The following is a 14964-nucleotide window of genomic DNA, read 5'->3' as shown; positions in this document are numbered from 1 at the left end:
AGCTCAAATTAGAATATAATTAATTACATGGTAAATGTGATATGTTACATCTTTGTTTTTGCGTCTAGGAGTAACTATGGATTTCCAGTGCGCCTATTGAAGATGGATTAGTTAGGTTTAGTAATATTGAGGGTATATATGAATGAACACAAGCGAAGAGCATCCCATAGACATTGCCAATTTGTGATATAAAATTCTAAAGGACGCGCTAATGAGTTTTAATGAGATGATGCATGTATTTATTTTGGTCGGTCTAAATTACTAAAATGATTCACCACCATTTGCTGCCAGCATTATTCATTCATCTTTAGACTGCAAGAATAAAAAATTATATGGAGTGTAAATAATTATTTTTCATCTGAAAATAATAAAGTACAAATAATAAGGATAAACCCTAGATCATGTATGAAACGACGTTGGTAAATTGTATGTATCGATATGACTATTTGTCCACATATAGTATATGAATTTGTGTCTAACATACATGAATGATAAACGAAAATTTTGTTTCTCTTAGGATTTAAACAATTAATAAGAATAGTTTTTATCGATCACTTCCTTTAGGAAAACAACATGCATGTACGTTTTACATATATGTGTATTATATATGATCTATTTAAAACTGTTACTGGTAGATAAAAGCCAGATGAGGAATCCATATGGAGAGTGCTGATGATATAAAAGCAACCAAACAATCGACTGAATACAACTAGACATGGAACATTTTTTCAAAAAAAAAAACTAGACATGGAACATACTCGTCAAAATGTTCATAAAAACAGAAGTGTAGCCGGAGATGTTCCCATGACTTCAAGTTTTTTATTTATAGTTTGTGTTATAACATTCACAAAAATATGTAAAAGTATTTGATTTTATGATAAAAAGTTACTGGTAATAATGGAATAATCTTCGCTTTCCCCACATTCATTTGATAAACAAATTATTTTTTTTACTTGTGTCTAAAATAATCACCAGTTATGCACTTTGTTCATTTTCACTAATCTTGGGACCTAAATAAAAAATAAGCAAACAAATTTCTTAAAACAATAGAAAGTTGCCAAAGAATCTGGACCATTTCTTATGCTCAACAAATCACCATCTTAAAATAAACAACTTAAGCACGTCGTCTAAATGTGTTGGAAGTGCCACACACGAAACCAAGTGGGGAGAATAATATAAACTTTACACAAAAAGCGAGACTATATATCAAGGGACTTCACGTTGAACTATATCATAACAAAGAAGAGAAACTAAAAAGAGCAGCTACGGGTAGAATGAGATCCCCAAAAATTATGGGATTAGGGCATTGCATGGTTTATGTTGTGGTCTTTAGCGCCATCGTAGCTGCAGCTTACCCAGAGCCGGTCCTGCAAAAATTGGGGCCCCATTCAATTTTTTTTTTTACAATCAAATAATTACATTTAAATAAAACAAATCATACATATCTTATATAATTTCACACTATAATATAACTCATTTAATCTTTTTAACAATTATATGTAAATATATAAATTCAAAAGTTATGTTTTGATGTGTATTATATCAAAAACTTTTTAAAAAAACTAATATATAGAATTTTTTTTAAAAATGGGGCCCTTAAAATGTTGGGGCCCCATTCAAATGTTTCATAGAAATGGGCTCAGGCCCGGCTCTGAGCTTACCCTTATGAATCTCCCCCAACAACTCAGAAATATCCCCCAGTCCATAAAACCAAATCACCATATCCACCCAAAAAGAATTCCCCATATTACTCGGCACCACCATCTCCTCCACCACAATATAGAAGACAAGGCCCTAAATATACACCACATCCAAAACCATATATCTACAGTTCCCCACCACCTCCGTCATACTACTCTCCTTCCCCGAAGGTCGAATACAAATCTCCACCACCGCATTATGTCTACAGCTCCCCACCACCTCCACCATACTACTCTCCTTCCCCGAAGGTAGACTACAAGTCTCCACCACCGCCATATGTATACAGCTCTCCACCACCGCCACCATACTATTCTCCTTCCCCGAAGGTAGAGTACAAGTCTCCTCCACCACCATACGTTTACAACTCTCCACCACCTCCACCATACTACTCTCCTTCTCCTAAGGTCGAATACAAGTCTCCACCACCACCATACGTGTACAGCTCCCCACCACCTCCGCCATACTACTCTCCTTCTCCGAAGGTAGAGTACAAGTCTCCTCCTCCTCCTTATGTCTACAGCTCCCCACCACCTCCACCATACTACTCTCCTTCGCCAAAGATGGTCTACAAGTCTCCACCACCGCCATACGTCTACAGCTCCCCACCACCTCCACCATACTATTCTCCTTCCCCGAAGGTAAACTACAAATCTCCACCACCGCCATACGTCTACAGCTCCCCACCACCTCCACCATACTATTCTCCTTCCCCGAAGGTAAACTACAAGTCTCCACCACCGCCATACGTGTACAGCTCACCACCACCTCCACCATTCTATTCTCCTTCCCCGAAGGCCGAATACAAGTCTCCACCTCCGCCATACGTGTACAGCTCCCCACCACCTCCACCATACTATTCTCCTTCGCCAAAGGTTGACTACAAGTCTCCACCACCGCCATATGTCTACAGCTCCCCACCATACTACTCGCCTTCCCCAAAAGTTTCCTACAAGTCTCCACCACCTCCACCATATGTCTACAAAATGCCCTACTACTAATTTTTAAATTGTTTCTTTAACAAGCAACATGATTCATTGCTATTGTTTTATTTGATGAAATTGTCTTTTGATTTTCCGTTGTTGTTGCCTCTTCTATTTTATGGTTTTATAATACCACTAAAATTTGGCTACTTTTTGGATGCACCTATTTTAAAAATATATTTTAAAATATACATATATTCAAAATTTGATTTTTATTAGCATATTTTCCAATAACCATTAGAAAAACAATTTCAATATATATAAGAAAAATACAATACAAAGCCCAATTTCAAACACCAACTTAAAATATGGTTTTATATTTCACATTGAATTTAAAAATATAATATATAAGATTATTTATATGATTGTATGTATAAAATATTATTAATTATAAGATTAATTATTTGATGGTACGTATAAAATATGATTAATTATATGATAACACATATTTTTGTAACCTATGATGACACATATAGGATATATAATAGTGATTAGGGATGGGCGTTCGGGTTCGTTTTTAGGTCTTTTTGGAATTTCATGTTCGGTTCAGATCTTTGAGGATTCGGTTCGGATTTGGATAACCAATTTAAATTATTTTAAAAAAATTAAAATTTATTATGTGCTTTAATTTTTAAAAAACTCTATAAACAATAGAATATATCCCTTATATACTAAAGCACAAGTCACACCGTCAATCAAATATTGACAGGTGGCAAGTAATTTATAATTAAAAAAAACACAAATATTAAAAAAATCAAAAAACATCCGTAATTTTATTTATTGTTTGCTATATAAAATAGAAAAATTCCTAATATTTCTCAACTATGTATCCACGATCTTCTAACTTTTCAAACTGCTAATATTTTCTAGAAAACTAAGGATGCTATAAATTTATATCAAAATAATAAATTCCTAAATTTCTTGCAACTACTCCTTTGGTTCTTAGTAAAATCTTAGTTTCTACGATTCTACCGAGATAGATTAAAAACTTCTAATGATCATATCCACACATGTTCCAAACAAAAAAAAATCATATCCACACTCCCATATCTACAATTCTAGATCCGAGTAAAAATATATTCTGACAAAACGATTGCGACAATAGTTGTAAAAAACATTCAAGGTAGGAGATGAAGGTTAAGCCCGGGTTAGTGAAACTACAAACCCTATTATTTTTGCTTAGTAAAATTATTTTCAATGAACCTTTTATTATATCCTTTTCAATTTATGCTCTCTAGACATGGCAAAAACTGCATAATGGTTAGAAACTCTAAAGCAACATGTTTAGAAGAGATTTCTCCTAAAATTTGTTACTTCATATATAACTCCCATTGGGAAGAGATTTCGGTCAACAGTTTAGAAACTCTAAAGCAACATGTTTTTTTAATTATATAATTAAATAATTTTGAGAAATTTATAATAATCCTAAGTTTGAGAGATTGTCCACTTATAATGGTCTAATTACTATTAAACATAACCTTCACAATATAATTTATTTCTATTGTAAATTATATAATTCAAAAATAACATTTCTGTTAATTTTAAAAACAAAACAACGCCCGTGCATTAGCAAAACGAACTTCGGTTCGGATTGGATTAGGTTTCAGTTCTTCAAATACCAACATTTTGAATAATTCGGATATTTAATCACTTTCTGTTCGGATTTGGTACTACTTATTCGGATTGGGATCGGTTCGGTTCTTCAAACTCAAGTTTTTTGTCCAACCCAAAATAGTGATTAAAAAAAACAAATAACATCATATTTGTTTAAAATAACGCGAAAACAAATAGCATCATATTTTAAAAAAATAACACTTGCGCGGACAAGCGGATCAAAATCTAGTTTATATTTAAAATAATATAAAATATCGAAAGATTTTGTTTAGATGTAATCTTTGGAGTGTTTTTCTGGCTGATAAAATTCAGGTTTGTGTTGTGTAACCCGTTAAACTACCCTCCATCATAGTTTTGCGGAACTTCCAAAAATGGTAACTACGTGTTTGTTCATGTCAGATTGATGAACTCTTGAAATCTTCATGCCGTGTGGTTTGTTTGCTTCAGACATCCACTAAACATGCTTTTAAAAGTATGTATTACATGTCCAATCTACTGCAACAACAGTAGCAGGAAAAAAAAAAAAAAAAAAAAAGGAAAGGAAGTCTATGTTTCACATTTCGGTAAGGATCAAAGAAGATGCAATTACAACGTACGCAAGGAACAAGAATAATCCTATTTGAACTAAAAATCGTGGATTTTCCCTCATGTTTGGGGAAGTCACCGACCTGTAAAAGAGAAAATCTCTTTTGTGAGTCTAATTTTTGAATAGTTAGTTCTTCCTTAAACAATAAAAGGCAACCAAGAAAAGAGATTGATCCTTTAACCTTGCGATTCGCTGGGAGAGCCGATGGAACGGTAAGCTTTGTATGAACACAATGCCTGGTCCCGTCAGAGTCGCTGTTACTACGTTATCACCCTTTTTGATAAAATAAAGAAGATTGTAGAGACGTGAGTAATGATCATTTTGCTAGGAAGGGAAAACAAAAAGAAGCAAACGTACCCCGAACACTGCCCGTCTTACAGGTGCAGCATGGTAGTTGATTCTGAAATTGATGGAGGGAGTGAGAGCGGCAATGCAAGAAACGTCAATGGTGAGAACTTCTCCCACCTCCAGGTTTTTCTGTACAACTTATGAAGCAAGTGAACTAGGATCAGTTTTTTTTTTTTTTTTGTGAGGGGGTGGGTAAAAGGCCTTAAGTTGAGAGAAACCTTAGATGCATACCAGAGCCACCGGCAGTAATAAAAGCAAGTCCCTGGCCAGATAGCCTTTGTCTCAGAAACACCTACAACAACAATTACGTGAGTTAAGGCCAGAGATATATATATATATATATAATTTCTCAAAGTGGCATCTAAACGAAGTAACTAGGAAAGATGTAAATAAGTTTTGAATGAAGTGTGTCAAAGGCCGTTGCAATGTGTTGTTTTCATTACCTCAGCGCCAGCCGCAGCAATGTTTCTAGCTCTATGTCTCTGGTAAACAGAGTTTACCACTTTCACATCATGGACGGAACAGAGAAATGCATCTGGCTACATAACATGAAAGAAAAGGTCACATCATTGATTGTTGGTCTATGGAGAATACATAAATATATCAATAATAAATTGACGGTTCGTGAGCTAGATATCTACCTGGCAAAGGATGTCCCCACCAAACATTGCCAAATCAATCTTCACGTAAAGAACCAAAACACATAAGAAGGTATAGTAAGCATCATAGTTAGTAATAACAATAAGGAAGAAAATCATGGCAAGCTAGGGGATCATTAACTGGGAGTATCCTAGCCAAAGAAGGTGCAGCGATACCGACAAAACCATCGTTCTGCCCGGTGTTGCGAAGAAGCACACTGCTAACACTCTTGCCTAAAACCCACTGTACAACACCAACTTCTTGTTCAGGGGTATAATTATTCTCCATCTCAATGGAACCAGACATGTAGCACATCGAACCTACAGCACCATATCAATTCAGCTATAAATAGAGATAAAGAAGATGCTGAAAAAAGAGTGGAAATTACCAGGCTTAGCAATGACCTTCTCCTGTGGTTTTAACATAATCTGACAACAAAAACGAGGTTACAGAACATAAACACAAAATTGTGCAGACTAGAAAACAAAACAAATGTTTCATCCAGGTACCTGAACAACCTGTGCTTCACCACCCAGAATTTGGAAAGGTGTAACTGTATCTTCTTGACTCTGCATCAAATAACACACTTGTGAGATGATAACCTTACATATACAGAATTAATATTGATAATTCACAATTAATTATTGTGACTATCACAAAACTAGATTAGCTTGGATCGTGCGCCTAGTATCAAGAAGGAGACTTAGAAGAAAACCTGATAGACATAAGGCTGAAAGGGAGTAGAGAAAAACGGAGCAGCCATGGCGGTGATAAGATAACGTCGCGCGTTGATGCAAAAACGATCAGATCGCAGATCCACAAATTTACACTTCGGTCCAACTGTTCGCGGTGGATGTGACCGACGGGGGACCCAACAAGCGACCGATTAAATTCGCTTAATGGTATCACTCCACGTGGAGCTATGCGTTGATTCTGCTTACGTGGATGCATCTCATTGGCTACAGATTTACAACTCACGTAACTTTTAAAACCCGGTTGAATTTGATTCCGTTTTTTCTCACCCAAACCACTGATTTGGTGATCAAAACCGGTTCAACAAACATTGGTTTACAAATCTTGGTGCAACCACAAACAAAATCAATTCACAAGAGCATCAACAAAACTTACAGAACTGAAACAAAGACAGTTTCCTATATAACCAAACCAACACAAAGCATATATTTTCATCAACAAAACCTCAAAGTGGAGAGACACATGACAGATCTTATCTCTATCCCACCGGCAAAACTTAACCAAATCTTGCATCTATCACTCCAGATCAACACTGAAAGCTTTGGTTAATACGAACCAACCGAAACCAGAATCACAGAAATGCAGTCTGAGTTCAACTACTACAAGCATTGAACTTCCTCATCATCTCTACAGTATCAGCTATAGTGGACCCTGCAGTCCCAACGAACCCCAGTGAAGCACAGCTGCAAACAGCTTCCTCTACGTATAGTTGCACATTTGATACTTTCTGAGGCGAACAATGCTTCTGCATCTTCTTTATACTGTCCAGACTCATCGGAATCGACCCAAATTTCTGTCCGTGAGCAGCGGAAGCAAGCTCCTTTTCTGTTCTCACTACTGCTTCATCTTCTTCCCTTAGAAAATGGAGCTTGAACTTCGTAGAGTTCCTAGACATATCACCCAAGTAAGTCCCACTCCAGTTGCTTTCAGGAAGATCCGTCATCACAAACACATGAACCGGACCAGGACTCTTCAAATTCAAAGACTCCAACTTCTGGTTCAAACCCGTAAACGTACTCCCCTGGTGATTCTTGAACTGTCCATCCAGCAACCTAAGCTGCGCGCAGAGAAACGGCGCCTTAATCGTTCCCGTGGCAAACCTCTTCCCAGCGCTCATTACCTCTCGAACGAAAGGAAGAAACTCAACCTTCTCAATCAAAGACTTCACCTCCGGAACACCAGAAGACTTCTTTATATCAATATACAGTTCAGACCCTCTGTACGGAGCCGTGAAGAGACTCCCAAACGCAAGAATAGCCGCAGACTCAGCTTCAGATCCACGTCCAAGAGCCTTATACACATCTCGCCGCCTCCTCACGTAACTTATCTTCTTCTTCTTCTTAAGCTTCTCATCCGCCTGGAACGAGTCCAACCTCCCATCAGAGCCTCCGTTTCTATACGTCCAAACAGTGGTTCTACAATCATCATCAACACCATACAAACATCCATCTACATTACCACGAACACCGGACAACAAATACCCACACTGTCTCAGCGATTCATAAGCCTGAGACTGCTCAGCTAACTCACCAGAACACAGAGTCTCCAAGTCAACACCACAGAGAAGCGACGCGAAGTACCTGAAGTCAATAACTCGAACAGCGGAAGACGATACGAGAGACGAAATGTCTACAACATCACCCATCGAAACGTACCTTCCAGACCTAAGCAGCTCAACGGAATGGTTCCAGACCGAGACACGCACCTCGCTCGGACTCAAAACCCTAAACTTCGGACAGCTACCGAGAGCGACAGCGTGGTGATCAAGAACGGGAGGAACAACCAGCGTCCGATTCAGAACCATCGCCATCAGGACAGCGTTCTTGAATTCCGACAGCTGGTTGCTGAATCCGCTGTGGGGAGCGTACAGGAGAAAGCTCTGGCCTAGGAGGGCTCGTGAGAGTACCTCGGATCTGCATTGAGGGAATTCGACGGATCCGGAGAAGGCGGAGGAGATGGAGAAGATGGATTTGGGTATCTCGGAGTAGGTGATGAAGAAGACGGATAGGAAGAGGACAGCGAGTAGAGAGACGGAGCAGAGACAGATGGCGGATTTGTTGGTTTGCTTCTTCCTGTTCGGCCATGGCTTCGGGCCTGCTCTACTGGGACTGAAGAAGCTGTTCATTCTTTCTTTTTTTTTCTTTGCTTGAGATTTCTGACTGAGACGCCATCATTGTGTTATGGTTTTGCTCGTGTGTAGATTCCGATAAAACGCTGCGTTTTCTGGATTTTAGGCTAAGCCACGTCTTACTTTGCCCCAAAACCACTGTACGTTTGTGGTTATGATTTTGAATGATGAACCGAAATGAAAAATGTAATAAATTAGCAGGAACAAGAACATCTTCGTAACAAACTTATTGGCTATGGCCCCTAAATCTCATAGCCGACCCTGATCAATACTAGTGATACTTTGTAAGAATAGGACCTCTAGGATCTTAAAGATCGCATCAGTTATACTTATACAGATTGAAAAAAAAAACATTACAGAAAATCTTCGATAGTGCAATAGTTGTAGAATTATAGACAATCTTTGAAAAAAATACAGTTTTAGAGCATCTACAAAAAAACCTCGGTTATATGAAATTTTTTTGCTTTTCAAAAAAGAATTTAAAATGGAGTTTCACTACTTCAAAAATATGAATTTGAAGTTTCTTATTTTTTAGTCTTTACTATTTACACATCACATTTATGATTCTAAAATATTTTGTCTTTTATCATTTTAATTCTTAAAAATTTTATATCTCACATATTTCAAATTTGTTTTTTATAATTTAAATTTTACTTCTGTAAAAAATAATTTTCAAGCTTCATTTTGTAAAGATAATTTTCAAGCTTCATTTTACTTTTATCACTATTTGGTCCGTCTGGGCTTGACATTTGGCCTAAATGGTTTAGGCCATAACAAATAATCGGTCCACCATGTAGCATTAATTGTGTTCCTTTCAGGACCGACCGGATCAGCCGATAGAGCTTATCAAAAAAAAAATTTATTGATCATATATGAAGTATTACGGAAATAGTTTTATAGAATAATTTGATATTTTACATATATGTTATTCAATATTTAATTATGTACTTCTATGTAAAATTTTATATTTTAGTGTAAATTTTATTAATTAATATTTCTTTAATATTCATATACTAGTATCATCACCCCTTGCAGTTTTTGTTTGCATTAAAATTATTTTGTAATCAAATTCTAGTGTTCTGGAAAATATAATTTTTTTTTGTCAACAAAAATATAATTTTATTTTAATATAACAAAAAATTGAAATTAAAATAAATATAAAAATCAAACTTTTATTCACAATTTGGTTCGAAAGTTTTCTTGGAATCTGAAGCCTTTTATAAAGATCAAATAGATAAATTACATGGTGAAAGAAAACACATTCTGATTTTTTTTGGGTTGAATTTGCATTCTGAGATACTTCTCCATCGCCTCTTTTTGTAGTCAACACCAACTATGAAATTCAAATGGTAATACAAAAACAGATATACAATAGACTCTTAATATTATAAAAAACATATTTGTAAAAATAGTTAAACCATGACAAACTGAGACACCTCTTTTGTGTGGTTATAAGAATTGAGAAGGGAAGTTTGTGGGTGATGGGTTTTTTTTTTCAGCAACCGTTGCCTACAGTTATTTTTTATTTTAACACTTTTTAAAAAAAATTTGTAAAAACATAAATTATAAGTCAAATTTTGATTGGTTAGATGACTTGTGTTTTAGTATATAAAAGATATCTGATAATTATTTATAAAAATTTTATAGATTTAAATTAACAATAACAAATATAAAAACAATAATATAAAATACAAATACTTTTAAAGTTAGATTTGAAGTTTTGTTTTTGGATAATAACAACTTGAAACTTCAAGATCAGCTAATAAAATTCAACACAACTTATATCCGGATATTAAAGTCGAGTCTTTCATTGACTCTGCTTCGCGTACTTGGAATTTGGAGGCAATTCGGATTTTGGTGGATCCCCAAGATTCGAAACTTATAGAAAGCATTTCATTGAGCAGGACTCAGCGGATAGATAAAGATGGATCACATTTTACAAAAAAACAGGAAATATGTGGTCAAATCAGGGTATCAGGTTGAGAGGATCTATCCAGACAGAGAAAGACCACCATTACTGATTGGCCCCATGGTTGATATTTTAAAGGCTTTCTGTTGGAAAATACGTTGTCCACCAAAGATTAAACATTTCCTATGGCAATTAGTGACATGGTGTCTAGCAGTGCGGAAGAATTTACAATCAAAGAGGATTCAGGGGGATATTTGTTGTGTAAGGTGTGGAGCTAATGAGGAATCGATAAATCATGTGTTTTTTGAATGTCCTCCAGCTATTCAGGTTTGGGCGCTTTCGAAGATACCAGCAAACCCAGCTTTTTTCCCAACAAAAGCACTCTTCACAAATATGGATCATCTATTTTGGAGAGTCCTCCCGCAGATGGAGGATCATCAGTTTGCTTGGATACTTTGGTACATTTGGAAAGCCAGGAATAATAAAGTTTTCAGTAATTTGGATATGGATCCCTTGGATACGCTTAAACTGGCAGAAACGGAGTCGACATTATGGGCTGAAGCACAAGTCTTAAATGCTCAGGGAACGGCTCCACAAATAAATACAATATTACCATCAATTCCTCGAAGATGGTGTTTTACAGATGGTTCGTGGAAAGAAGGTTCTAATTTCTCAGGACAAGGTTGGCTCAGTACTTTGGTAGGGTTTGATGGATTGATGGGGGCAAGGAATGTTCGGGCTAGTCTCTCGTCTCTTCATGCGGAGATGGAGGCGTTATTATGGGCAATGGAATGTATGACGAATTTACGTCAATTTCAGGTTAAGTTTGCAATGGATTGTTTTCAATTGGTGAAGATGGTTTCGAAACCAGAGGAGCGGCCAGCTTTTGCAAGTTATTTGGAAGACATCAAGTCCCTGAAAGAGTTTTTCACCCGATCAGAGCTTATCTATGTACCATTGACGCAAAACTCAAAGGCGGATAGTCTAGCACGCAATGCTAGGAAGCAACCGTCTTTTGTCATTCACATGGATGCAGATCACCCGGTTTGGTTTACAGAATCAATATGAATATGTATAGTTGATGACAAAAAAAAAACAAGTTGAAACTTCAAAATATAATATATTTTTCTAGATGCTCTTCTGCAAATAAAACTGCTAAACAAGAATTTCATAAAACAAGTAAAATTATAAAGCCCATCTTTGTAATAATTCTAAAACAAACTTATCTTATTATATAAAATTTAGTTTTTCAAAATTGCTAATTAACATAATCACGACGTGTGTCAATAAAAAATTGAGATTATGACATGTGTCAAAAATATGATTAAAATCTCTTGTTGTTTAAGATTTAAAATATTTAGAAAAGTAAAATTATTATTACAAATTATAACACAATTAATATATATTTTTAGCCTAAACAAAAGAAAATTGTAAAAGTACTTCAAGTATTTTTACACAAAAAGCGACTATATATCAATGGACTTCACGTTGAACTATATCATAACAAAGAAGAGAAACTAAATAGAGCAGCTACGGGTAGAATGAGATCCCCCAAAATTATGGGATTAGGGCATTGCATGGTTTATATATGTTGTGGTCTTTAGCGCCATCATAGCTGCAGCTTAATCTTATGAATCTCCCCCAACAACACAGAAATATTCCCCAGTCCATAAAACCAAATCACCATATCCACCAAAAAGAATTCCCCATATTACTGGGCACCACCATCTCCTCCACCACAATATAGAAGAGAAGGCCCTAAAATACACCACATCCGACATATGGAGGTTATCAAGAAATATCTATTCAGTTAAAGAAAATATGAAACATCAACAATATTATCATTTGGATTTAGTGTACCAATTATTCGTTGTAAATGTTACAATTGGCTGAAAATTGAACGTTGTCAAAAAAGGTCCACTTTACTTTTATACGAGAGGTGTGTCCGCACGGAATATTATTTTATGAGTAATTCTTGGGTTCACCCCCTAAGGTGAACCTCTAGGTTCACCAACCAATAGGATTTCATTATTTCAAATTTGATATCTTCTAAAAAAGGAAACAAAATATTGTCAAGTTATATTATGTTTTTAAAATAAAAAGGTAAAAAAAATAATAGTTACAAAAAAAAAGTTTTTTTTTAAAAAATATTGTTAACGTCGTCAGCAAAATACTAAACCCTAAATCCTAATCCCTAAACCCTAAATTCTAATCCCTAAACCCTAAATCCGAAACCCTAAATCCTAATCCCTAAACGCTAAAACATTCAAGGGTTTATGATTTTTGTGTTCAGTGTTTTTGATTTAGAGTTTATGATTTATCCAAGGGTTTAGGATTTACCCAAGGGTTTAGGATTTATCCAAGGGTTTAGGGTTTCGGATTTAGGGTTTAGGGATTAGGATTTAGGATTTAGGGATTAGGATTTAGGGTTTAGTATTTTGCTGACGACGTTAATAATATTTTTTTTTAAAAAACTTTTTTTTTGTAACTATTATTTTTTTTACCTTTTTATTTTAAAAACATAATATAACTTGACAATATTTTGTTTCCTTTTTTAGAAGATATCAAATTTGAAATAATGAAATTCTATTGGTTGGTGAACCTAGAGGTTCACCTTAGGGGGTGAACCCAAGAATTACTCTTATTTTATTCTTGTCAATTTTATTTTTTGGATGAATAATTATGTGGTTGTCTTTATTTGTTAAGAGCAAATTTAGTATTTTTATTGTCTTATATGTAATAATAGGTTATAGGCTAATATATTTTGTATTTGTTTTTTCAATAATGTGTTGTGGTGTTTATAGTAGTACTTGTTAGTGGTAAAGTAAGTCTCTAGTGTAAAGCATATTGAATTTAAATAACTTTGCATTTAGGCATTTGTTGATTTTAAAATTATCAGTTTCAGGGACAAAAGTTTATTTATTTTTTTCAAAATTTTGAACATTATTCTTTTAAAATGTTTTCTTCCCTCTCCCCATACTTTGAACTTGAGCCGACACCATCTATGTATTTTGTTTACCTTTTCGGTGTGCAGTGCTTCTCACAATCACCATAAAAAGACTCATCTCCGTGCTCTTGTTCTTCCACGCCTTTTTCTCCTGTGAGATTATCTAGTACTTTTTGTAGATTGGGTTTATGAGTTTCTAGTTGTGTGGTTTTATTTTAAGGAGTTGTAGGATGTTCTGGTCAATATTGGATGCTCTTATGCTTCTTTAGATTTTGGCTGATGTTAGGGACTGCATCTCTGTGGGTTGGGTCAGAGTTAGTCGTCTTTGATGTTGTCTTCCTAATCTTTGGCTTGCCTTCGGTAGTTCCTGCTCGCGTTGGTTTTCAAGATTTGGTTTTTGGCGATATGACTTCTATGCTCTCTTTCATAACTCGAACACGACTCTATGTTTTGCTAATTTCGTTTTATCTCCCCTTCCCTCTATGTTCTCTCATTTCGTTGTAAATTTCATCGATGTTCGCATCTTTGGTGGCTCTCCATTTCGCCATGTTTGCCACTCCAAGTTTGGATAGTATTTTTCTCCGTGTATGCTATGCTGGCTTCTAAGGTTGTTTCTAGTCTCAAATTTGGGCTCTGGTTTCTCGGTGGTTGGATTTCATTCTCACTCCCTCCGATTGTTTCATTTTCCCCTCTTTCCTTTGGTATATGTGTGAGCAGTTAGTATTTTGAAGGTTTGGTCATTTCTATCCAGAGCTTTGTGGTTCTTCGCTGGCATGTACGCCTTGTTTGTACTTGTTTATTTTGTAACCTTCTTACCTCTTAGCAGGTTGTTGTGTTTCCGGTGCTTTAGGTATGTGTCTTCAAGCTTCGGGGTGACTTTGGCCTTCCGGTGGTTATTCTTCTTCTGGCCCGCTTTCTTGGTTCTTTGCGTTGATGATTGATCACACTCTTTTTTGTTTGAGAAATTATTTTATCTCAGATTTTATTTTCTACCATTTTCTGACCCAAGCTTTTCCTGGCCAAGACACTCTATTGTAAGGTGAGGTAAGTTAGTCTTCGTTCTTGATCTCCTTTATGCTCAGGACCTTTATTGAGTCAGCGTAACTATGATTTTTTCTTTTCTCTGTGATTGAGGTTTTAGGTTTAGATTTTGTGTTGTGTTTTAGTTTATTCTTCTTATTTTAGTTATCTTATGATTTTTAATAGTAAATAAATATATAATTCGTAAATGAAATAATAAAAAATAGTAAAAACAATAAAATTTTACGTTTTATTTTAGTTGTGAATAAATTAAATATTTAAAATAGATCTATTTTGTTTTACTTATTTTTTTATTCATCTTGAGTTTAGTGACCAATA

At 35.4% G+C, this 14964-nt stretch overlaps 3 protein-coding genes across 3 annotated transcripts; 1 reads left to right on the top strand and 2 right to left on the bottom strand.

Moving 5' to 3' along the window:
- The first annotated feature begins 1212 nt into the window (after positions 1-1212).
- LOC125591525 (extensin-2-like) lies at positions 1213-2826 on the top strand. Its single transcript, XM_048765931.1, has 2 exons — positions 1213-1355; positions 1662-2826. The coding sequence occupies exons 1-2, from the start codon at positions 1275-1277 to the stop codon at positions 2697-2699; spliced, it is 1119 nt and encodes a 372-aa protein (XP_048621888.1). The 5' UTR covers positions 1213-1274; the 3' UTR covers positions 2700-2826.
- Positions 2827-4822: 1996 nt separating this feature from the next.
- On the bottom strand, positions 4823-6838 carry LOC106452989. Its single transcript, XM_013895206.3, has 10 exons — positions 6584-6838; positions 6378-6437; positions 6257-6296; positions 6010-6188; positions 5871-5909; positions 5673-5768; positions 5461-5521; positions 5239-5366; positions 5063-5154; positions 4823-4963 (listed from the first exon to the last, which is right to left on the bottom strand). Exons 1-10 carry the CDS (start codon positions 6629-6631, stop codon positions 4849-4851), a joined length of 858 nt encoding a protein of 285 aa, XP_013750660.2. The 5' UTR covers positions 6632-6838; the 3' UTR covers positions 4823-4848.
- An 82-nt stretch (positions 6839-6920) lies between these two features.
- LOC106452980 (O-fucosyltransferase 30-like) lies at positions 6921-8924 on the bottom strand. The gene has a single exon (XM_013895196.3). It carries the CDS (start codon positions 8744-8746, stop codon positions 7214-7216), a length of 1533 nt encoding a protein of 510 aa, XP_013750650.2. The 5' UTR covers positions 8747-8924; the 3' UTR covers positions 6921-7213.
- Positions 8925-14964: the final 6040 nt, after the last annotated feature.

Source organism: Brassica napus, chromosome A1 (genome assembly GCF_020379485.1).
Source record: "Brassica napus cultivar Da-Ae chromosome A1, Da-Ae, whole genome shotgun sequence".
Lineage (NCBI taxonomy): Eukaryota > Viridiplantae > Streptophyta > Magnoliopsida > Brassicales > Brassicaceae > Brassica > Brassica napus.
The sequence above is the reverse complement of the archived record's forward strand: the minus strand, read 5'-3'. Positions and strand labels throughout refer to the sequence as shown.

What these genes read in the sequence shown, in the direction of transcription:
- LOC106452980 (XM_013895196.3), bottom strand. Translation starts at nt 8,746, where the DNA reads ATGAACAGCTTCTTCAGTCCCAGTAGAGCAGGCCCGAAGCCATGGCCG.
- LOC125591525 (XM_048765931.1), top strand. Translation starts at nt 1,275, where the DNA reads ATGAGATCCCCAAAAATTATGGGATTAGGGCATTGCATGGTTTATGTT. An exon ending in CCATCGTAGCTGCAGCTTAC is followed by an intron (nt 1,356 to 1,661) that starts CCAGAGCCGGTC and finishes CTCTGAGCTTAC; the next exon opens with CCTTATGAATCTCCCCCAAC.
- LOC106452989 (XM_013895206.3), bottom strand. Translation starts at nt 6,631, where the DNA reads ATGGCTGCTCCGTTTTTCTCTACTCCCTTTCAGCCTTATGTCTATCAG. An exon ending in GTGGGGACATCCTTTGCCAG is followed by an intron (nt 5,769 to 5,870) that starts GTAGATATCTAG and finishes CATGTTATGTAG; the next exon opens with CCAGATGCATTTCTCTGTTC. An exon ending in TAAGACGGGCAGTGTTCGGG is followed by an intron (nt 5,155 to 5,238) that starts GTACGTTTGCTT and finishes TTTATCAAAAAG; the next exon opens with GGTGATAACGTAGTAACAGC.